The 25,041-nt window shown below is 38.8% G+C and overlaps 1 protein-coding gene across 2 annotated transcripts in view; it reads left to right on the top strand.

The window, feature by feature from the left end:
- The window catches only part of HECW1 (HECT, C2 and WW domain containing E3 ubiquitin protein ligase 1), a 258,375-nt gene that overhangs the window by 57,965 nt on the left and 175,369 nt on the right, over positions 1-25,041 (top strand). The window contains exon 1 of one of the 2 annotated variants that reach the window (XM_066322776.1): positions 16,402-16,462. The exons of the other annotated variant lie outside the window; for it this stretch is intronic. Coding sequence (XP_066178873.1) covers positions 16,436-16,462 — 27 coding nt within the window. The 5' untranslated portion in view covers positions 16,402-16,435. Of the gene's footprint in view, positions 1-16,401; positions 16,463-25,041 lie in introns of those variants that run through there. 2 annotated transcript variants of the gene reach the window in all.

Raw genomic sequence — 25,041 nt, 5'->3', positions numbered from 1 at the left:
CATTGCAGGGCATGTTTTCTCTGGCTCAGTATGGTGTTAACCATTTCTATCTGATGTGTAGTAATTTAGACAGTAGGCCATTACTGTGACATGTAATATGTTTTGTAAGATCCATTTAATATCAAGAAGAAGGACACAGTAGGATTTTATCAAAAAACCCAAACTATTTCCCCAGTCCTTGGTGGATGATTGGTGGCTGTCAGGCTACTTGTAGGTGACGTTTCAAGGCGAATCTGTTTACTTAATGGAATGTGCCAAGACATAATTAGGAAATTTCTGTATCTGAGTTGAGATCTACCAGTAGTAAGTTTTCAAAGTCTTTTGCTTAGCTGTAGTTCATAATAGCGCGCACAAAGATCTGCCATGGGTTCAGTTAGCCAGTTGTGAAATAGAATGGATTCTCACTGTGAGCTGTAATCCACTTTGTTTCTTGGCAAAGCAAGAGCAAACAGGGGTGAGATGTGAAGTGATAACTGTATGATGGCATAATTAAAGCTGTACATCAGGGTAGTTGACTACTAAGTATCAGAAGAAATTCTGGCATAAGCATGGGGAAACAACCATTTTTCATCATTATTCGCTTACAGCACTTATGAATAGACCTTTTCAGAACAGCATGAGTCAATGTCTTGAAAACACTTTAAGGTTTCCTTGATTCCAAATACAAAAATACTTAGAAGATCACAAAAATTTCTGTGACTTACATATCCAGATGATTTTTTTCAAGGAGAATTGTGGATTTATGTCACAATTTATCACATAGTCTTTTGAGTATATGTTGGATTTTGACAGGCTCTCTGTTACTATCTTCAGCAGTCAGAGCTCTCCTAATTCACAGGGTAGAAGTATTTCAAAGATATGAAAGATGACCTTAATACAAAGGCAAGGAATCAATGCTTAACTGGCAAGGGGTCTATTTCTGAGTGCTTGCAGAATGTCACCTGGTGTGCAATGGGATGCTGTACTTCACCATTTACCAAGTAAGGATAATTAGCATTTCCATTTTCTGCCTTTTTGTTATAATTAAGCATTTTTGAACAGTTACTTTTCTCCTTCCTGTGTTTTTATAACTGCTGCTATGATAAGGTCTTGATCCTGTCTATTGCTTCTGGTGCTGCTGCAGCATTCTGGTTTTGAAATGAAGGAGCCCAAGATTATCAGGAGCCCAAGATAAATCTGATGGGAAGCTTTTCTAGATTCCTTCAGACACTCTTCATTCTTAAACCTGGTTCATACAGGGACACATATTGCTTAAAATACAGCTACTGGTGGGGAAAATGCAGAAAATGCATAATGAGCAAGTTTGGATACTTTTTGCCAAGAGGGCTCTTTTTGATCTCTGTATGCCAAATGAATCTCTTAGAATTTCACTGCTTATAGCTATTCATAATAAATAAATGAATAATTAAAATTGTTATTAGGAAAAACCATGGACTTGTAGCCTTTGGAAAATGTAGTCCTCACTTCACTTTCTGTTGGAGTGCAACATGTATAAATATGAAGGGCCTGATTAGGGATCTTCATTTCATCACTGCTAAGCTGATGCAATTGCTTTGATTTTACATTTACAGGTGGATGTAAAAAACAGGTGGGACAAAGTTGATAAAATGGCTGGTAGTTTCCTTCAGTTAAAGCATGTGCTTTTGTAATGTGTTTACTGAAGAGGAGTGAATTCCAGGAACTGAACATGTGATCTCTGTAATTATTTTATTAAAACTTTCCATTGTAACAATGTTTTGGAAACCTTCAGAATTGGTTTGGGAAACGGCATTTCTGTGAATGGCAAACGTCTTAAGGTTTCCTGCACACCTCATTCAGTCTGTCCTGCATGTGCTCACGTTATTCCTTTGCTTTGAGCTGGAAAGGGGGCAGCTCCAAATGAGCAGGTATGTGGTCCTGCATCCACACAGCATACAAACATTTATTTTTCTTCAAGGTCCTCACTTGCCTCTTCATATCTTTTATCTCTAATTCTTCTCGCTGATCCCAAATGCTTAAAATCTAATCAAGAAGCAGAAGCCAAGAAATTGGTTTATGAAATAAAGGTTTGTGAGAAGGAAAACCTTTTTAAAATTTGACTTGTGACTTTTAGGCCTTTAGGGCTGACCTTTTTCAGATACTCTGAAAAATGAAAGCTAGAAACTCACGATATAGAAAGGAGAGATTTTTACTTGTTCGTACAGCTCCAGGGCTGGGAGTCTTAAGAATACCAAATATTGTAAAAGCTGTAATTAAGTCTTAGTTACTAATTGTATTTATCCTCACATCCCAAGCCCCCTTGAACATTCTGAAAATAGGTGGGTTTTTTTGTCAAATACTTAAAATACTCTTGCTTATAACTTAGATATTTTCCTTTGTTGCCTCTAAATAAGACCTAAAGAGCATACTTCCACTAGACCGAAAAACACCATGTTGTCTGGAGAAACTGCCAGATGCAGCCTATCAGTCAAGGCAAGGTGAAATGTTCAGATGTGTTTGTCAAGGTAAAAATGCATCATTTAGATTCATTTGAAGGTCAGTGCCTGATCCTTTAAGTTATCGTAAATACAACCTCACTTTAAGCTTGTCTTATGGTATGCAGGGCTTTTTATTAAAAAAAAAAACCAATTTTTGGAAATATGTCACATTTAATTTATGCTGGCAGATACGAATAAGTATACACATACATACATACACATACAGTACACATGTTTTTATTTATAAAAAATAAATCAAGAGTCATGCAATATGGTCGTATAAATTCTTCTAATATCAGAATGACTTACTCCTGGACTCTGTTAAAAAGACCAAAGTGCAGACTGATTCTTCTGGCACAGATTTTCATAAATCCTTACAAGTAACAAACTCTAACAAGTATATTGATAGTATTTGTAAATACCAGCTTGATTACAAATTCACATATAATTTCTTTGACTAGCTTTGATAGTCTTCTTCCTGTAGTTAAGAACATACCATAATTTGAGAAATTGAAATCTCTGCATCTTTGTTTTTGGTAAGGTAATGTTGACCTCTGTTAACTGAATATAAAGTACATTTGCACATTTCAAAGTGTGTTCTGATCATGGTGGTAAGGAATGAGGGATAGTGAAAAAGGCAGGGGAAAATACAGATTATATTTTGCAGCTTGCATTCAGAATCAGTAGCTCTGGGAAGCCTTTTTCATGTGAGGTAATTTCAAAACCATCCTTCATAAATGTCTCTCATCATGCACAAGACCTATTTCTATCTGAGTTAAAGTCAAGAGCAAACTGACTTGAGTGAAGACAAGTCTTTGAATTTTACAATTTAATATCCCGAGTATGTTACTTAAAAAAATTGTTAACTTTCCAAGGGTTTTTTACCAGCCTGAGCATTTCCTTTTGTAAAGTCAGTTTTTAAAAAAACAAATATCACACAAATCTCTTGTAGCTTAAACAATACCCCTCTTATCTTTTAAAAAAAGGGTGACACAAAGGGTAAATCAGTGTGGCAATTGTATGGAAAAATCAGGCTGTCTTAGTTTGCTGATATCGTGGTTGCAGGGTACTTCTGTGCTAATTGCATGCTTGATGATGATTTTGCATGATTTCTATATGGTCTCATAACAGAATGCAATATTCCAGACACATGGATCTGGCATATGTTTAATCAATGTTTACTAGTTTATTTTGGAAAGGACACAAATTTATCATGAAAATTACCAGGAGAGAAATAATTCCACTCTGTTTTTTCATCATCACAAATTGCCTAACCTCCATTTCTTGATTTTCTTAATGCCAGTTAGGTCTTTCTTAGATTATGATTCACAGTTCACTTTTGGTTCACTGGGCTCACTTGTTTGGCATTTCACTTCAAATCTGAGAAGCCAAGTATTGGTTCCTGAGAGGCATTTTGGGGTTTGTGCATTAAAACATGAAACTCAGATATACCTGATAGAAAACATTCTACTTACCAGCATTCTCATCCTGCTGATTCTTTTTAATGGATGACACTATGCTTATGTGCCACAATATAAGATGCATATTAATAGAAATTAAATAGTAGGGGGAAGTTAACTGGGGGATCTGGGAAAGGAAAAAAACCAGCAGTCAGCTGTAAAACAGTATTTTTTCACTGAAAGTTTTTAGTTTTAATTTTAGTTATAGAAACAGCAATTATTTTCTCAGTTTCTTCCTTTTTGTGTGCCTTAAGAATACATTACTTTGGTATTTTTTTAACACCAGTCTACAAGTTAAATCTGATCACTGGAATTCTGCTAGGGAATTACTTTAGGATCTAAATCAGTGTGTGTAAATTATGCATGCATGAGCACAAGAATTAATTTTGTGTTCGTAACAGCCAATTGTACACTCAGATGAATGTTTGCATATGTAGTCACCCATTTGGAACTGGGCCCAAACTAGATTAGGATTAATACCATGGGCTGGTTCCAGGATTTAGTTTTCAAGTCTGTTTATAATGATGCAATTTACATTAAAAATACTCACCTCTGCAGACTGCATTCTGCAGACTCTCTTCTGGCTGCAGACCAGTGTAGCTGCAACAATTGGGCACCATCAGGTAAACATGTCCAGTGGAAATAAAGGGCTGGCACATCGGGTAGAACTGTCACCGACACAAATCTGGTGCTTGTGTAATGTTAAGAAACAGGCTAGGATGAGTAAGAGGCTGTAGATAAGAGTGCCCCAAGCACCTCTTCTTTTACAAGCTTCTCCACCCCACACTGCTTGACCAGCAGTTGTGCAAATGAGATTGGCTATTTCCAGGAGACAGCCTCTTCAGCTCAAACCTCGAGACAATTGCATGCCTTTTAAGAGTAATAATAGCTGCCAGCCATTGAGGGCCCCAGGGGATGGGATCTTGACATGCTGCATGACATTCAAGAAGCCTGCCTGATGTTCTGTGTCAAGTTGAATGCCCAGGCTTGAAGTGCAGGCGCTGGAGGGAGCAGGGGCAAAAAACTTGTCTCTTGATTTAAATTGGATATTGCATCATTCTCATGCTTAGCATCTTCTGCAGCTGGGCACCCCAGAATGTCTGGTGGACAAGGTGTTAGACAGGTTTTCAATTGCTGCCCTGTCCCTCTGTCTATGCTCCCTCTCCGTGCAGTGACTGCTGCAGGACCCAGGCTCCTAAGAAAGCCCAGCATAGTGCCGTCTGCCATCCCCTCTTCTGCTAGGGTTACCCATCCCTTAACGGATCCACATTGATCTTAGAGGATTGTCGGCTGTGTTCTCTGAAGTGGTGAGAAAAGACTGAGGTTGATACACACCAAGTGTGGTCTCCTGTCACAGGCCACAGGAGGAACCAGCAGAACCTTCCTTCTGCCCTCATTGTTAGTGGTCAGACAGAGTTGTGGTCTCTAGAGAGTGAGCTAGTCTTAATTTTAACAAACCTGGTGATTAGGCTCCGACTAGCCTAAACAAGACCGTGATGTAATTTAATTTTCTGTTACTGGAAGATAGTTCCAAGCATGTATATTTTCAGACGTTTTAATGTCAGAAGTGTAAAGAAAACACTTACTGTACCGTATCATCATATTTAGACCAGCTAAGGAGTACCAAAAGAATAGAAGAATAAACCATAAAAAGAAAATTATTGTGCATAATAAGTTCTGTTAAGAAAGAGGGAGTTGACTTGTTTTGAATCAAAGGAATGAGAATTGTTGATTTGATTTTTATTTTTTAAATTGATTTTTTTACATTTTAATGTTCTTTAGGATCCGATGACTCTCTGTTGTGAAATCTTGGCATCAGAAGGAATACTGATACTTTCATCTTAGCTGCAAACCTAATGCAAAAAAGAGTGTACTGGAGGATATTTTAAATCAGATTGTTTAAGTAAGATAGTTGTTCATACATTGTCTTCAATGTAGGAATCAACCAAACAAGTTTTGTATGCCCACAGCATCCAATAAAAATATCTTAATAGTAGCATGTTGTTTAAACTGTAGACACAGTCAAATCTATATGATGAGACAAATATCAGATGATGGCTTGTTTGCTGCCTCCCATTGATTATTTAATTGATTTTTTTCCTTTGCTATGTTGTGGAGGAATCTCATTTTCAAGGTAATAGAACAATACTATAAATAAGTAGGATGTCTGACAGGACCTATAAATCTGTATTTTTGAGATCATGTCCATGCAACTGAAGAGGAATGATTTGAGGCATAGCCTGAGGCAAGCAGGGAGAAGGTACTGCACAGGAAAATGAGTCCTTTAAGTCTCTAAGCACCAGTTGTACAGAACAGTGACATGAGCAGGCAGAGGTTGGGCATGTGAGTGCACATGCCAGGTAGGAAAAACTACTCAGAGAACTAATGACAGGAAATGCTAATTGAAATGCTCAAGGGAGATTCTTTAGTACAGTGATCTCTGGACTATGAACACATGTAACAAAATGATGTTCAAGTTCAAAACTTTACCTTCCGTTATTCTTAAGGGAAACTTTTTCACTTGGAGTGCTTGTTTCACCTGACAATGTTGTTATTTAGGAGCTGGTAAAAATTCTTTCTCTCTCTTACTGGTTTCAAAATTCTCCTGTTTGCAAAGATGCTTTTTTTCCCCTCTGCTTTGCATGAGGTTTTTTTACATTGCTCTAAAACTGAGATGTATGCTCCTGTGGTCTGCAGCTCAGCTGCAGTGAATTCAGGGACCTTGGTAAACCCGCAGAGAACTTGCAGTCCACAGGGGTCATATGAACTATAGGTTTATAAGAAAATCTTACTGACTTCTTCATGGCACTGCAGGTTTTTTAGAGAGAAGTGATCTTGCACAGAAGATCTTGCACATATAGAGAAGTGATCTTGCACAGAAGAGGAAATAAGTTAGTTCCTCATGGGGAAAAAATGTGTATTTGCTAAACTTCTTTTAGGCGAGACTGTCCTTTGAATTTTCAGGTTTACAGAAATGATGAAATGTAGTCAAGTAAATAACTGCTGTTGTGGAAAAAGTTATACTCAGAGGTTATTTTGACTTTGTCTCTTATGGGAAGTAACAGTCATGAAGGCAGAGATGGAAAAATTATTTTTCTCTTCTCTTTGATACCTATATTTCTGAGAAAATTTTAGTCACTTAATTTCAATGCTTAAAAGAAAGAAAATTAGCTGCTGTCACACATATGCAAATAAGACCATGCTTTGATTTATTTTTGTTATAATTTACTCACTTTCCCCTTTTTATGGGGTAAAATTAGAAGGGAAGCAAGGCATTATTAATGGGGCTAATTTCACCATCCAGAACCTAAATAGCAAATTATAATCCTCCTCAGTGATACAAGAATTTCACCCTATTATTTCCTAGGTCTTATTAAAAATAGAAGAACATAATCAGTTGCAAATAACTTTGATCCAGGTTGTCTATTGAAGATTGTCTGAGATACTTGAAGAGAAGATGGAACATTGCTGGTGGGATAGGATGGATTCCCACTGGGATGGGAATTATTTAAGTGGCACATATTTAAAAATGTTTTTCATCTTGCTCTTTCCATTTAGAATATGGTGCATAGAAAGTAGTAGGAAGTTAGTGGTCTAGGTAGGACTCACTAGGCTATTGTACCTGGGGGCAGATTTCTGTGAAGGTGATTTTGACGTGTCCTCAAGTCTGTCTGAGATCTAGCTCTTGGCTTCTTCAGTGGCCTTTTATAAAGCTTAGTGTCATCTCTTATCTTGCTGATTCATTATCCTCTTTATCACTTCTACCAAGTATAAAGATATATTCCTTAAAGCCAGCTTGAAGTACTGTGAAAATTGACTGCTGGATAATCGTGATTAGCAGTATCCAGTAATCATTGGGCTTTATATTTAATCTGTGTAGAAAATTTCAGCTTGTCTAGATACTTAGCTTGCTTATAACTTCAGAGATGGCACTGGTTATTTACTTTTAGGGTTCCCATGAATAAGCCCATTGAGACTTGCTGCTGGTGTACTCCAAGAGGTTTCATGCCAAGTGAGCTGGAGCAGTCAAGTTAGCAGAAATAATGCTTCTGATTTGTTACTGTTTTTTTCAAGGAGAAAAAAAAATCTCTTCCTATTTCTAACTTCCATTAATTACTTGGTCTTACAATATTTCTTTGAAAACAGTGAGTGATGCAATCCCTAATACAATTACTGGATCCTGTTGTGTTAACCTTTGACTGGGTGTTTATTGGAAAGCAAATAAAAGCTTAGTGTATCACAGCCTGGCAGAGAGATGCAAAACCCATTTATATATTAGACCCACTTCTCAAACATCCCTTTCCCATAACTTCAATATTTTGTAAATAGTAAACTATTGTACTAGTAAACTATTGAAATCCAGCATTTAATAAGGTAATATATGCATGAGTGGCATAGATAATGCCAGTTTGTTTTATAGCATGTGTAGTAAAAAGAAGATGAAAATGGAGTGCAGGATAATTTCATCAAAATAATAAGAATGCTGAATCTTGTCTGCTTGCCTGAACAGCTGTTAGGAGGGCTAGTGTTATGGCAGTGGAGCCCTGAGATTTTTGGTGGTGGTTTGGAAACAGGAGCAAAAGGGTCTGATGTTTATAATTTACAATAGAAGCTTGTTATTGCTGGGTATGCTGCTCATTTCCCCTCCAGCCCGCCTATTTTTGTGCCCATTAAATGTGAGCTGTGGTTTGTAGTTGCTGGATCCTTGTGCTGAGCAATTGGGGGAAGATCTTGCTGGTGCTGCTAATAGATAGATGGATGTCTCTATGTCACAATTCATCAGATAAGTTGAGGAGATCTCCAGCGTGGTCCAGCAGCAATTTGTTAAATTTGAAACACGCTGCTTTGCAGACAAAGGCTTTCATGGTTTTTTGCAGGCAAAGGGGAGCAATTGCATTTAGGCAGTGCTAAACAAAGATTTCTGTCTTGTACCTTTTCCTATGGTAGGTCTAATAGCTTTAACATGCTGCTGGATAAAAAATGCCATAATAGTTTATGGCATGACTGTCATATGTGCTGTTTGTTCAAGTCATCCCTATTCCTCCATCTCTTTCTGTCCTAGCCAAATGAGGACTCTAAATACATTTGCAAATATAGGGTTATAGGAATAGGACAGGGGATACATATGCTGACTAGTCACTCATTCCTGTTACTTTAGATGTCCTGGTTTCCTTGTGCTTGACATTTACAGCCCATTCAGTAGTAAACTTCATTTGGTAAACATTAATTCATTGGTATTCCACTGATCTTTTAGGACTGCAGTTCAGATCCAAGTTCATTTCATAAGTGGTTGATGGACTATTTTAAACTGTTTCTCCTACTTAAGTCAAGGTACTGCCAAGTATCCACATCCCTAGGAAAATCACAATTGTCAGGAAGAGACTGAAGACTTGAAGCCAGTCCCTTCAGCCAGTTGTTGATTATACTATATTGGAGCCAGTGGAGTGATGAGAAATTACTCCATCTGAAGATGTGGTAGTACACCCAGTTCCACTTCATCAAAAAGCAAAATGTTTTCTACTGAGGCCAGTGCTGAGTCTCAGGGGCATGACTCTAGAATGACTTTGGCAGCTGCTGTTCCTGCAGCTGTCCGGGAACTTGCAGAAGTCTTTTGAGTGGTTGAACTGCTGATGCCTGTGCTGATGCATGAAATTTATCAATAAGGGAAAAAAGTGAAACAAGTAATCAAAAATATCTATGGAGCTGTTCTCCTGGAAAATGCCATAGCTAGCCAAACTATTTGGTAAAAATAGACGTACACATCATTTCACCACATATAAAAAGTGAATAACTGATGTTTGCAATACAAAAATATGAACCCTGAGACCTTTCCTATTATTATTGCTGTAATAATACCAACTTGCTTTAGCTTTCATTGTGTGCTGTCAGTAGCTGTAGTGTTATATATGTATAGCCAAGGATGTTGGTGAATAACCTGACAGAATCTAGAGGTGAAGGAGGAGATTGTAGAAAAGCTCAGTTTCCCAGAGGCTTGACAAAGCAAGAAGAAATTCTACTCTTTCATAACTTAATCCTTCCACTGAGGGTAGGAAGTGATGCTGGAGATAAATAGTTGAGTGGGCTCTGGAGGAGAAGCTTTTGGGAGCTGTCCAGCTTGTCATCCAGTGTTTCTTTCCCCAGGCCTTCAGTTATTGTACTATCCTGTGTAGGAATGGACAAATCTGCCTTTCTCTCTAGCTGCGGTACGGCTGGAAACATCCTCTGCTTACAGAAAATGTTCCTCCAATTGTATTTTTGCCTCTCTGTGGTCCTTTTTTGCTTTGTTTGCTTCTGTGCAGTATATCAAACAGGTGCTCATCTGCAGAGGAATTCATGACCTGTGGATACCCTTCCTACCATCTTTCCTTCCAGACCAGGAATTCGGCACTGCTTTTGGTCAGTCCTCATTGCCAACATTCCTGGAAAATTTGTCCCCCTTTTCAGTTAATCTTCATAGGCTTTTCCTTTTGTCCTTCCCGCCTGTTAGGCAAAGAAAATACCCTGACATCTTGTTCCCTCTTTAAAATTCCTACTTTCTGCACTGAATGAAATTTGATAAACAGTAAGACTCTGTCCTGAGACCACAACTTACTACTAGTATAAGTAGTGTAGTAGTTCATGTTGCCTCATTTTCTCTCCAGTCTCTCAAGGTCTTAGTGGGCATGTGTGAGATGCCACCTAGTTAGGGGCAGAAATAATGGGATTTGTTCTGTGCTTATGTCTCCTTGCTTAATGCAAGATGTTGGTTCAGAACCTGTATTCTAAATCATCTTAATGTGTCAGCATTTATTCACAGAATGGCTTGGGTTGGAAGGGACGTTTAAAGATGATCTGTTCCAACCCCCAAATAATGTTCATAATATAGCATTTATAATAATGTCTGCTATTTGTTGTTAATATTACTTGGCTGAACAGGGAGCTCAACTTGGAAGTCAAGAGGAAAAATAAATTGTATGTTCTCTGGAAATGAGGTCAGGCTTTGCAGGAAGATACAGGTTGATGCTTCCAGACTGTGACTGTTTTTTGATGCTTTGGGACAATGCCTTTAATACCATGCTTAAATTTTTGATAATGCCTGAAGTAGCCAGACAGTTTGACTACTTGACTATTGTAGATCCTTTCCAGATAAACTATTCCTTTCCTTCTTCTATGCTTCTTCTTACCACCTACTTTCCCTGCCAGTACATGCTGAAGTAATTTCTGATGATATTTCTTCCCAGCCCTGCACTAGCAAAAGGGATTGAATATCCAAAACAGTGCCCCAGCGTAGCCATTGGCTCTGTCACCCTGTAGGTCCTCCAGATAATGGGACAATTCGTACAAAAAGTATATATGATGTGTGATTTTTGAAAGTCTTTTCATCCAGCTGAGATGGGTTTTCACAGGATGGCAAAACCTCTGACAGTAGCAAGGCCCAGAGATCAAGCCCTCTGGCTAATGCAGGATATGCTTCTCATCTAAACAATTTCAAATAATTTGAAGGTGTAAATTTTCCTGTAGTTTTTATTTTTACTCCTTGTACTCATTTTCAGAAATGCCTTAACTTGTTTTCCTTTAAAAAACATACCAAAACACAAGAGCCTGAGAACAGCAGCACTCCATCTGACCCAACACCCTGTCCCCAAAGTGTCCAACCTCCCGTGTCTGAAGAAGAGCACGTGAGCACTGAAGTCCAATCCTGACAGGGTCCTGGGGGTGCTCACAGGCCTCAGTGGCTGGGACTGGCCTGCCCTGGGACCTCCAGCCCCACCACATCCTGCCAAGGGCCCTGGGGACGTGTCCCACTTGGGTCTGGGACCTTCAGACCCTGCCTGAGCCCTGCTGTAGGTGTGCCTGTCTCTGCCCCTGTCTCCTGCGTGCACTGGCCTGGGACCTGCACTGCATGGAGCTGCTCTCCAGGGTGGAGCCCTCAGACCTGGGTCAGACCTTGTCATGCAGAGCTCTGGGTTGAACGTGGCATAACTGCTGTGTTCTATTTCCTGTGCTCACCATAAATGTAAGTAACACAGAGGCTGTTATTTGCCTGCCACAATAGGGACTCCTCAGCTCTAAAAACTTAAGAGGACATATAGCACAAAGTTTACAACTGAAAATAGAATATTCTTGTTGTTTTTCTGTATCAGCTTCAGAGCTGATGCTCACAACCATTACCACAATTTACATGTGTAGCTAGGAGCAGGCTGATGTGTTCTTTAATTTAGCTTAAAAATACATCTTTTGCAGTCTTGCAAAAGCAAGTGACAGAGCTACAGAAAATAGCAGGAATGCATGCCAAGCAGTTTCTGTTTCCTAAAGAGAATGCAAAGCTATTACATTTAGCTAATTTATATATGAGAATTTGCTAGTATTTATCTTGCAGTCACAAAACCACGCATTTATTTTAAGGGATTTTATATATTTCCTGCTCTAGTAGCTTCAGCTGGCAGGTGCAATTACCAAATCTGAAAAATGCAGGAGTTTGTCTTACATGTTTCTACTTGTTGAGATAAAATGAACAAACTATAAATAACTGGTGCTACCTATCTTTTTCTGATCTTTATAAAAACTGATAAACTTTTCAAATATCAATCTGTGGAAGTTTAAAAAATAGTAATTCTGATTTTATCAATGATGTTCCAATGACTTCAATGCAAAGGCAGTGCTTAAACTGTGCAACAGGTAGCTCTTAATTAAGGCTCATGGTGGCAGGGGCGAATGAAGATGGGAAGCAACAGAGGGACAGAAAAGCGTATCTGCTGTACAAGCATACCTACTCTTCTGTAATTGTTAACAGGATTGTTTATTGACAGAAAAGCATGTTCTGTGTTCTGTTAGCGTGGCTGCATGTGGAGTTCTATCTCATCTGAAGTGGCTTAGGAGTCTTTACTAGCCTGTACTGCACATCATGGCTGGAGACCTGTTGGACTAATTGCTATACAAACAATCCCATGGGTTAAGGGGAAGCAGTATAGGAAACATGGGCTGCAGTGCAAGCAGATGTGTGCATAAGTATGTGGAGATTTAAAAGATACTGAGTTTAGCTGTTTGCATTCCAGCTTTACTATGATCAGGGTTTTCTTTGCAGAAAGTGTTTCTGAGAAAGGGATTTGTTAATCAAGATGGCAGCTACCAGCAGGATATGAATCTTAAGATTGCTTGAGGCAGGACATGGCATGCATAAAGATTATGTTAACATACTTGTATGATAAACTGAAATAAAGCAAAGGTACACAGAGACTACTTAAAAGGCAGGATAGAAGGATCAAGTATCAGCTGCAGAGACCAGCCATGGCTTCTGTAGTGAGGGGGACAAACCTGAAGGAAATGGAAGGTGGAGGGGGAGAAGGAAAAGATGGAGTAATAGCAGAAACTTAGGAGATGGATAAGAAAACTGAAGGGGAAAGGATTGAGGCGTAGCTGGGCTTGTCAGGGCTGAATAGCAAACAAGAAACCTTAATGTTAAATGACAGGTGAGGAAAGACAAGGTGTTAGGTAAGGTGAGAGAGATAAAAACAGAAATCAGGGAGGCTGTAAACATCAATTGAATCAACTTCAGTTTGTTTCATTTTCAGAAAAAGAAATAGCTTAAGAAAACTCCACTGCTGAGTGGACTCTTCTTCCTACTTTTCTCCTGGATCATGATAATCTCATATGGAGATCTAAGAAGAAACTACTCATCCTCTGAGCAGAGCTGATTTTGTTGACAAACTTTTGTTCCCAGAGAAAATGAATGTGTACATTTGCTGTAGTAGTCTCAAAACAAGCAGCACAACTCCTGTATTCTTTAGTCTGTTTCTCTCACCTCTTTATCACACAAGTTCTAAACATAATACTTCTGATTTTCCTGGCCCTTGAAATGATATGTTTGCATATGCATTTATTGAAATAAGTGCTGTTTAGACTTTCATTGAAATAGCAACTGGCAGACCCAGTCATGCACTGAAATGTACAAATGCTGTATGAGAGCTGTGTGAAACCCAAACTCAAGTGCCAGGAAATGTGCAATCTGAATGTAAAGACAGGGGTTTGTAGTTGACCAGAGACAGAGACAACAAACAAATCCAGAAAACAATGTTCATCTGAGCAATGATAGTCTTTCTGATCAAAGACTCTCCAGTTTACCTGAAGTGCACTTCAAATACAATTGCAATTCTGAAATATGCCGTTTAATATAAATGTACCCCAGAGTAAATTTATCCATATGTCATACAGCACTTCTCCTATCTATTGCTCCTAAAGTCCAAATGCATAGAGGCACACCTGCCACTTGTCCTGGAGCAGGGGATGAATACAGCACAGGGGACAGAGCCCTGGCCACAACGTGGCCATGGGGTGTTCCTGGCCGACTGGGGTGATGGCAGCAGGGCTTTTTGTCAGGTTTGCCATAAACCCTGAGCAATGTCATTCTTTCTGGATTAAATGTGTGGAGAGATCACAACACATTCTGCCTCTGTGCAAAAAGTGCTTTCAGTATAGGTTTTGTATGGTATATGAGCCACGCAGTTTAGGTAGATAGGCACACTGGTTGATTTTTGCTTGCCATTCACAAACTGAGTGACTTGAATTGAGGTTTTTAATGCTGAGATGCTTTGAGGAAGGAGGAATGGGAACAGGTATTGCAATACCTTGGAGTTATGTTGTCTGGCACAGCAGGAGACAGATGGGGTACAAGTCTGGAAGCTCTTCCTCCTTTCAGAGTGGTCTTGCAGCATCCCTACTCTGCATATCCTGCTGGTGTATTGTGGCTGGCTCTGGAGGCAGGAGTGAAGCTGTGTGGTTTTCACATTGCCTGCGAGAATGAAACTTTCTATGAAAGCTGCATTAGCACTGGCTTAGGAAGATATCTGTGCCTGAGCTTTTATCCCAAATCACAGAAAGCAGAGAATGGAATGTCTCCACTGTATGTGGCATAATGTAGTTTATTACTTTTTGTTATGTGCAAAGCTAGTAAGTCTGAAACACAGCTACAGCGTGGCTGTAGAAAATTCATGGTGACTGGTTGTGAGAAGAGGATTTACAGTTCAGCTATTTGGAAGAGCTTTTCTGTGTGTGCTTCTAACAGACAGCAGAAAAAGTGTGGATTAATTTCTCTGAGATTGCCTTTAAAGATGATGTGGCTCCTTGCCCAACTTTGGGATCACTCTGCTTTATTTCCAGTGTAAATACGCTTTTTCAATAAAAGCAAAGGGACACCGGGCTATAGGCAGTTGGTAAATTTGGGGCTAAAATGGATTATGTCCATGCGATTTAGTGGCTTTTGAAAGACAGAGGGAGATGATAAAGCAATGTGTACTTTTATTTTGTCTAGTTTCATGGCTATTACATGTTTTGAAAGTCTTTTACTAACAGGGGAGTATAATCAAATGACATTGCTTCATTTTATAATTTGTTTTTCAGCTGAACATTTCTGAACAGTTGACCATCTTCCTAAATCAGAAGCTTTTGCTTCTCTTCTTCATTTTTGTGCTCTTGATGAATTGGCAATTTTAGTAGTGGTGTCAATCATGTTGTTTTAAGGCTTCTCAGCTGTTGTTGAGTGCACAGCAGAAACTGATGGTGGGGATGAATAGTAGGGTGGGTATAGAGTCTCCAGAGGTGTGTGATGTAAAGAGATGGGGATATCAAACTTGGGTTGCTGAGGGGCTTTCCCAGCTAGTGCTATAGCAAAGCTTTAAAGATCAGCATGTCCAGATCACAAAAGAGGAGGGAGAATTAGCTGAAGTGTAGGCATCATAAATGTTGCTGATCTGGCTGAATTGTGGATGCCTTTTGTTTTTTAAATTGTATCTTAAAGTTTAATTACTTCATGTTTGAGGAGCCTGCTGTTCTTGCTGATTGGTTCTTCTTGATGCAGACTTGAGTTTCTCTCTTTGTTTCCTTGTTTCGCTCTATGTAGTTTTGTAACATGGATGTTTCAAAACTGTTTGAGGCTGAATAAAAAAAACATAATCTTGTTCACAGTATTTCGTGGTCTAATCTTGGACTATTTGAACTATATACTGGACTACTCAAACTGGATATCTGGTCAGCTCCAGTATAGTACACTGAAATTTACTTCCTTTGTGGCTGGTCCCTGCAATATTCATGTTTGTCAATAAATTGATGGGGAAGAGGAAATACTGGTCAGCTGACAGCCATCTAAGCTCATTCAGTGTGAGGATTCTGCAATGAAATGCCGCTGTAGGAGTTTTTTGTTTTCTTTCAGTTTCTTCCTAAGTTAAATGGATATTATGCTTAATGTTGCAAAGTCTGAAAAATTTATTGTACTTAACACTGTTCTTAGTTTTTGAAACGTGTATTTCAGCATTGAAGTGCATGACAATGTCCAGCTCTACTGGAACATAATGTTACTCTTAACATGGGTAAGGTACACTCGTTACTGAACTGTGGAACACATCAATAAAATGTTGTCAAAGACAGGCTTTGGTGGAAAAAACCAGTATTTTTAAATGTCGCTTATGTTGGTTATGGGATACATGCTGAGTTAACCTCATTGAACTTTTCCCCAGGAATTGATGCACTTACAATTGGCGGGTCAATATGCTGCTCCACCTGTGTAGTGTTAAGGTCAGTGTGTTTTTCTGATTATAAAAACCATCCATACCATTCCATTATAAATTCACTACCATTCATATAATGGAATGTGCCAAAGCTCGGAGCTCGTTGCAGCTGCCCCCGGTCCATGTTTAAGATCAAACAAAGTGGTTCAGGTAATTTGAGCACCTTTTCAAGAATATGCCAAATCAAGTTTCATTTGAAGTGATCTTTTGTTGTTTATGGTGGTTTTTTTTTTTTCTTGTAACCTGCTAAGCATCTGATGTCGGTGTTGAGTTTGTTTTGTGTGGCCAGCCCAAGTATTCTCACTGAATCTAGACGTGGTGATGATATGATCCTAGCAAAGAGGTCCTGGGAGCAGCAGACAGCTGTAACACTGCAGTTGCACGTATCCATGCCTAGGCAAAGCACAGAATGCATCAACCACTCACCTTCACAAGGCATTTTCTGAAACCTGCAGCTTCTAACTGTGAATTAACTCTGAGTCATCACAACACACAAATCAGCCATCACGTAGACACTAATGTGTGAGATACAGGGATGTATGACTGTGGCACTAATCACTGACTAGAGGAACCTGTGAGATTATGTGCATGCGTAACACACTGCTGCTGTATGCATCTTCCTGCACAGCTTAGTACACAATCTCAATTGTTGTGTGTTATCAGAGGGAGCCAGAATGTGCATTGAGGCTTATTTAGTGTTATTTCTGTCACTGAAATATTGATATGGTTGGGGCTTTTGTTTGAGTGTTTGCTTCTACATTTTCCTTTCTTATTAATCATCCAAATAACTTGAATTCCGTGAAGAGGAAGAGTTCAGTGAACAGCCATCTATGTCATAGGTCATTATGTTCTTCCAGTTTCATGGGGATGTATCCTTACTGTTTAAAGTTCTGTGTTTCATAGCAGCCAGTGAGAGCCTCAGGCATGAGCAGTTTTTCTGGGGAGGCATTTGAGCCTCTGTGCAAATTAAGCAGTGTTGTAATTGCTAAGGAAATACATGAAGTCTCTTGATGATGACAACTGAGAATCTTTGTGGACGTGTCCAATAGCATTCCTTTCACCTCTGTCTAGCTGCAAGCTCAGTGGTATTCTACACACATATAGACTCACAAAATGTGATGAAGAATCATGGAAAGACTCTTTGGTGAAGACTAATCCTTGAATGTCCTAGTTTATGAAAACTGTTCACAAGCTGACATTTCATATGACCATCATTTGAATTTTGCAGCTATTGCATCAGGTAAGTATATCATCAGAAGTATTTGTCAATTTCTTTTATTACTCTGAAAAAGAAGAAAAGCAACAAACTAAATGAAATATCCCCCCCAAAGATGATGCAGGTCATGGTAGGATTGCATCTTTTGCTCAAGTGAAAAGGCTTAGAAGGAAGGGCATGTTTAATAGCAGAACAGGTATGAAAAAGATTGAGCATATGGTTTGCTTTAGTAAAGCAGAGTGCATAATACCTGTTTAACTTATGAGAAAAAATGTGTTTTACTTGGGCATCAGAAGGAATGTATTTACAAAGTTTTCAAATTCATCTGTGGTGATGATTTTCCCAAGTTTTAAATGAATGGATCCCTCACTGCTAGCTAAGTATCTTCAACGAATCTGGACCCTTACATGCAACACCACAGGAGATCCTGGAGATTGTGTTAAATATATTCCACCAAGAATTCTGCCAGGAATAGGTAGCTGATGCAGCAGCAGGAAGAAAACAAATTTTTACTTACTGTAGCATTTTCAATAGACTGTGATGCTTTGCCTCCTCAGGGTGGTCATGTGATTAAGATAAGGGAGTCTTAGTTTCCAGTCCATGTGGACAGCTGTATTCAGATGTACCAAAGTGATGTCAATTACCTGTCACAAAGTGCTGTCTATTAGATATATTGCCTGTCTTTTATTGACAGAATTCCTTAACTGCAGCGTTGGTTCAGTTTCAACCACTCTCCTTTATGTATGGAGGGAAAAAAGCATTTCCTACATTGAAATAAAGTCTTTCCTCAGTTCCTTGCCCCACCTCCCCTCTCCTCATCCTGTATGGAAAGCATATTGAACTAAGTTTAAAACAAAATTTCCAGCTGGACACTTTTTTCTCCTTTATTGCCATTATTAGAAAAAAAAAATAGTTTCTGTTTTAATCTCAGCGTGGATTACTTCAGGAAAATCAAACCAGATGCACAATTTAGTGTATGGCAATCAACAGTGGGTACCTGCAAGGGCATTTACTTGTCCTTCCAGATAAGGGTTTTGAGTTGCAATGTAGGCATTGGAAATAAGTGCCAGTATTTCTGAGCAGTTTGAAGACTTGATAGGTACCAGGACTGTAGGACCCTTCCAAATCCTTGGGGAGGCCTGAGCACTATTCAGAAGTGTTTAAGTATCTACTTTCATTTCTTAAATTAGTTTCCCTACATATGCCCTATATAGTCAACTGAGTGAAGTCGTGCTCCTGTTGGTATTTCAGAGCACCCTTTTCTCTCCCTTAACTGTACAGCCAATATAGAAAAGTCAAGTGCTCAAATCTCAATGCGGGCTATAAAAACTGGAAGAAAAATATAGAAACACAGCCAAAAAACCCCAACTGTTATAACACAATCAAAATAAGGTCCCACTTACAAAATGTGTTAGTGCTCTTGTACATGGTGGCTCTTCTGCAAGTAATTTCTGGCTTTTGAAAAAGTTTTTAGATGAGACACAGAATAGCATATTAACCTTTTGCTTTGGATTTAGTCCTTCGTTAGGGAAGAGGGCTGTTATCAATCCACCACTTAAAAAATTGTCTCCAATGTAAGTTCTACATTATGTTTGGTCTATCAGGGACCACTATAGTACATATGCTTTTTGTAGTATGCTGTGTGTTTACACTAAGACAGACAGCAATATTTTATTCTTTAATTAGAGTTTGTCACATGTGGAGTTCATACTTTCAATAAGAAGAGTTATTTATGGAAAAAAGATCCATTGGTTTTCCTATGCCATATGTTGTTACTGTACAGTTGTTACCTGGAGTTTATTTAGGACTCAACAGACAGAAACTTTTCAGATATCCTTTTGCAGTGTAATTCTCAAGCAAAAACAAACAACAACAACAAATAAGCCATAGGAAATACTTTTTATAAAACAGCACACATTGGTAGAACCTATCCTGAAAGCTATTTCCCAGACAAAAGCATTTCCCCACATCCAAAATAAAACATTTTGCTTTAAGCTGTGCCTTATATATTTGCATTGCCTTTTTTGATGCTAGTGATAACCAAAACATACAAAGAATGTGCTTTGAACTCTGCTACTTTTCTTATATGTTTGTCTGATAGGCAGGAGAGCCAACAGATCCACCAAAATCCATTGGGTGCAAAAGGGATGGTGGTTAGCCAGCCTGCAAGCATGAAGGAAACCCTGGCTCTTCCTTTTGACTCTCAGCTGTGTGCTGGTGGTCCCAGCAATGGCTGCAAGATATGAGAGAGTGGTTGGAAGAGAGGTGGAACTGTGAACCAGAGCACTTGTTCTCCTAATGTCTTTTTAATTAGAGTACATAAATATTGGCTGGGATTGCAGTTGCATCTTAATGGAGAAATTAGGAAACAGATTAATTTTTGGCATGATTCCCTCTTCCTGTTTACGTTGGTCTCTATTTCCAGCACCAGTTTAATTGAAGGAACAGTTCTCCGTATTTGCTTATTATTTGCCAGACATGTAAGGGAATAACTATACAACTGGAAAAACACAAGGGTGCTTAATGGCACCACCAGAAATTAGGATATGCTTTAAAAACCAGCACAACTGACCAATATTACCATTCAGGTCATTAGGGAGGGAGCACTTAATAGGAAATCTGATGATGATTGCAATTCTGCCCACTATATCACCTAACTGAAAGGTTGTGAAGATGATGCTCTCCATCTAACTTCAAGTATTTAGGGGGACAGGAGTATGGGACAGAAGTTATTTCAAGGCCTGTTGAATTTAACAGACCTTGAAACATCCTAGGTCTCATCTTCCATCGCATCCAAGACATGCAAGATGAGGCCTAGGCTGAATCCACTTCTGCACAAATTCATACCTATGTGCACAAGCCATTGTCCATACTGGATAAAATTGATGATATTGGAAACAATGTGTGGCTTGGGAGGTTTGATGGCACTTTAAAAATTTCTGGTTGCTGTACTGGATGTTGTCAGCTAAAAAATCATGAACTTTTAAAAATTCTGAAATAAAAGGCATTTTAATTTATTTTGCTAAAAGGTTAACATGCTTATAACTTCCAGGTTTTCTATACTGGGAACTTACATTGTTTCCATAGCGTTTTGCAGCTTTGCTCTTACATGATGTGTGGATATACTTTGGTTTTGACATGCACAAATACTTTGATTTTACTGGGAAATTCAAATATGTTCTCAGAATGTGGCCCATCTCTTTAAAGCAGAGAAAGTGGATGAAAAACTCCATTATTTTTCAAGCCTCTATATGATAAAAGTCTAATTAAAGTCAATTAATGTTTAATTTTATTAATATTAAGCCATTTACAGAACTAGTTACATAGTAAAAAAAATATTCTACAATGCACCAAGAAAGCTCTGTCAAATACATTATCCCTGACTCTATGTGAGTATATACTTTAATTGAACTGGGAATTTAAAAATGAAAAATATAAATGAGATTTTTTTTGTACTTTTCACTTTAAATTAGTCCATTTTTCATGACACACTGAGTTTTCACCTCTATTAATTTCTTTGCTTCTTGAAGAAGAATTATGCACAATGCCTCCACAATGCCTCCTTGAACGTAGGAGAAAAAATTCACACCAGTTTTACTAGTAAGCTGGAAATCTCTCACAAAATCTATACTGAAAATATAAGCATATTTTGTTTAATTTGTAAGTAAAACTTTCCGCCAGGATGAGAACACACTGAACTCTCTATGACAAAATACTAATTAGGAAGAAGGGAGCTGGAAAGAGAGTGTTGTGTTGCATATTTAATCAGGTCTTGTGCCCACTAAAGTCATTTTGATTAGATTTATGTTGAGTGTTTCTAAAATACCATAACCCCTGTTTCTGCAGACTTCTACACAGGAGGAAATACTCTCATGTGAATAATCAATTAAATTGTTGGAGGCTATGTATAATTTTTTTTTTTATAACCTACCTTCCTGGGATGATCAGACTTCTGGTTGCCCTTTCTGTCTGTCAGTCTCTTACCTAATTACTTCTGATGCCATTGGCTAATTTCAGAATGGAGTCTTTGAGATAATTAGGTTTCTGCAGGCCTCAGGGGCTGGGAAGAAGAGAAAGACCCAAGGTTGGGACTGGAGGAAAGACAGGTAGAGTCATTTGCCACCTGCTTAAGCAGCTGGCAGAGTCTCTGGGATTATCATTACCTTTGCCTTAAGTGGTTTTTTTTGCATTGAAATAGACAGGAAAAAGTTGGAACTTCAGTGAAGGTTTGATGATGATGAAGGATAGAGCTCTGCAGGACAACGGCTGTGTTAATTCCACTGTTAACAGGGCTGTTTGTTTTTATTTCCAGGAATACTTTAGGAATCAGACCTGAATGTCTTTAATGTAAACGTTTAGCTTCTGGTTAAAGCTTAGAAAAAATACAATGATCAATTTATCACTAATACTGAGAGAAAACGTACCACAAACATTAGTATGTGGCTATTAAGCTAATGTGTTACAAGTGGTAAATTTGTTAAACTAGTGTCTTTGTCTGTTTGCAGATCTTATACTGTAGTGGGCTGACCCTGACTGGACATCAAGTGCTTACCAGAGCTGCTCTATCATTCCCCTCCTCCACTGGACAAGGAGAGAGGAAAATATAACAAAAGGCTTGTGTGTTGAGATAAGAACAGGGAGAGGTCACTCACCTGTTACTGTCAAGGGAAAATCAGATTTGACTCAGAGAAATTAAATTATTAGCAAGCAAATCAGAGTATGGTAATGAGAAATAAAACCAAATCTTAAAATACAGCTTCTCTCGCTGGGGTTGTGGTCAGTTCTTCACATGTTTTTTCTGCCACTCCTTCCTCCCCAGGGGGAGGGCTCCTTACTTTGCTCCAGCAAGGGTTCTCCTGCGGGGTCCCTCCCACAGGAGACAGTTCTCCAGACTTCTCCAATATGAATTCTTCCCACAGTCTGTAGTTCACAAACTGCTCCAGTGTGGGTTCCCTGCAGGGTCACTGGTCCTGCCAGAAAACTTGCTCCAGTGGTGGGCTCTTCTGTCCATGGATCTTCAGCTCCTGCCAGCAGCCTGCTGCAGTGTGGCCTTCCCATGGGGTTACAGCCTCCTTCAGGCATCCATCTGCTTTGGGGTCCTCGTTGGGCTGCAGGTGGGCAGGTAGATCTCTTCTTTGCTGTGGACCTCCAAGAGTTTCCAGGACACAGCTGCCTCACCGTGGTCTGCATCCCAGGCTTCATTCAGGGGAATCTCTGCTCTGATGCTTGAAGCACTTCCCCTCCTTCAGTGATCTTGGGGTTTGCATAATTGTTTGACACATTTTTTTCACCCCTCACGTTGTCTTCTGCTGAAATTTTTACCTATCTTAACAATGTAGTCCCAGAGGTGCTACCACCATTGTTGATGAGCTTGGCCTTGGCCAGAGGTGGATCCCTCTTGGAGCCAGCTGGCACTGTCTCCATGGGACATTGCGGAAGTCTCTGGCAGCTGTTCACAGAAGTGGCTCCTGTAGTCCCCAGCTACTAAAACTTGGTCATGCAAACCCAGTGTATACACAGAAATTAATTCCTACCTTACTTTGGAACGCCTAATGGAAATGCCTGTTCACAAGTCGAGTTTTAACAGCAGCGACATTCCAGTTTTACTCTCTAGGGTTAAGTTGAATAGCATTTCATCTAGCAAGTAATGTCATCCATTTAAAGTAGCATCTGAGGACCAATGCATATTTCATTGATCTGTGCACAAAATTGGACAGCAGAAAGTTTCTGTCCTTAGGAGAACAGAACTGGGACACCCAAGCAGACCATGGCTGCTCAAGTGGCCACAGCCTTGTTGCAGGGTGGTGTGTTAGTCAGTCTTTATTCCAGAACTCAGGTTTAAGGCCTGCAGAACTGAACAGTTTTCCAAGTTGCTTACTTGTGCAGACTTCTATAAATACTAATTAATGAAACTGTAGACTTTCATTGCAATGCCCTAAAACCTAATCCTTGATGAATTTAGGATACTTCCTTGACAGAGGATTTGTTACCAGAAAAATAGGTTAAAAAATTTTCTCCTTTGGGCCTTATTTTTAAGTGCTGTATTAAAAACTGTAATTACTTCTGTGAGGATTCAATGGCAGCAAAAAAGTGTTAAATCTAACTAATGGTCCTCATTAAAATTAAATTAAACTATTGTCTGAACCTTCATTCAGAACCATTCTCATGCTTTTGTCTGTGAACAAGTGAAATAGAATATTTCCCATCACCTTTGCAGATGTTCTTCTTCTTGGAAAACTCTCACAAGACCTTTTGAGCACAGGACTAGAAACCTTTTTGAACTGGAATATAAGAGGAAAGAAGTAAATTAAAACCTCATGCAGTAATGTAAGCAGATGTACAGGCCTCTACATATGATTGTGTGATACCCCATAGTAATATTTAATTATTATGTCAGAGGTGTATTGGCAGCCAACTCAGTGGAGTTCAGAAATCATACAGTCACCGTGGGGTTTGCCCATCTCTATGTGCAACTCCACGATTTTTTGAAGACATATATTTTTTGAATATATGTTTATATTTGGTTGGTGGAACCTGGACTAGTTTGCCCATCTTCATTTGCCTGAACTGCTCCAGTTGTAATGGGTGGTTTCTGCTTTGAATTTTTTTTTTGCCTATAATTGTTTTCTGGGGGAAACTACCAGACTGCATTTCATCTAGCCTTGGCTAGCATTTCCCCAGGAAACCTTGAATATGTGGCTCAGATTTGTCTCAGAGTGATCTAGATGAAAACAGAGTGCCTGAATGCAGCTTCTGTTCTCTCATGTAGGAGTTTTTTGGGCCCTAGATAAAGCTACTACATTTTCTTTTTTTGTAATATCTGAATCTTGTTCCTCAAATAGAGATTGCAATACCAGAACTACTACTTTTCTCTAGGCATAGTTTTTGCAAAGTTTTTGCTTTCTTATGAATACAATTATTGTAGCAGCTTATTATGATTTATACAATTAAAACATAAACAACTTTTAATAAAGATCAAACAGTAGCAGTCTGGTTTGAAAATACTTACCTTAGTTTTACCTGTCCAGGAACAGAGACATCTCACCCTTTAAACTATGCCTTGTGGGTTCAAAATCACTAGTATTAAGTTTTTATTTGTATCAGAATTATTTTCAAGAATAAAATATTGGATCTGTGCCATCATTTAGCATAAATCAGTTTTTCTTTACCGTTCTTCAGTGCAAATTAGGAACTCTGGATCCTCAAAATGTTTGACATAATAGATGTTTCTTTAAAAACAACAAACTTTAGGTATTTTGTTGTCACAGTCTCCCCTAAACTGTACATACATGAGGAAACAATCTGTTCAGAATAAGCATGCTTAAATGTGGGATTCAAACTCTTGCAAGAAATTTTCATTCTGTCATTTT

The sequence above is a fragment of the Sylvia atricapilla genome, chromosome 1 (assembly GCF_009819655.1).
Source record: "Sylvia atricapilla isolate bSylAtr1 chromosome 1, bSylAtr1.pri, whole genome shotgun sequence".
Classification (NCBI taxonomy): domain Eukaryota; kingdom Metazoa; phylum Chordata; class Aves; order Passeriformes; family Sylviidae; genus Sylvia; species Sylvia atricapilla.
This window is presented reverse-complemented; position numbering and strand designations above follow the sequence as displayed.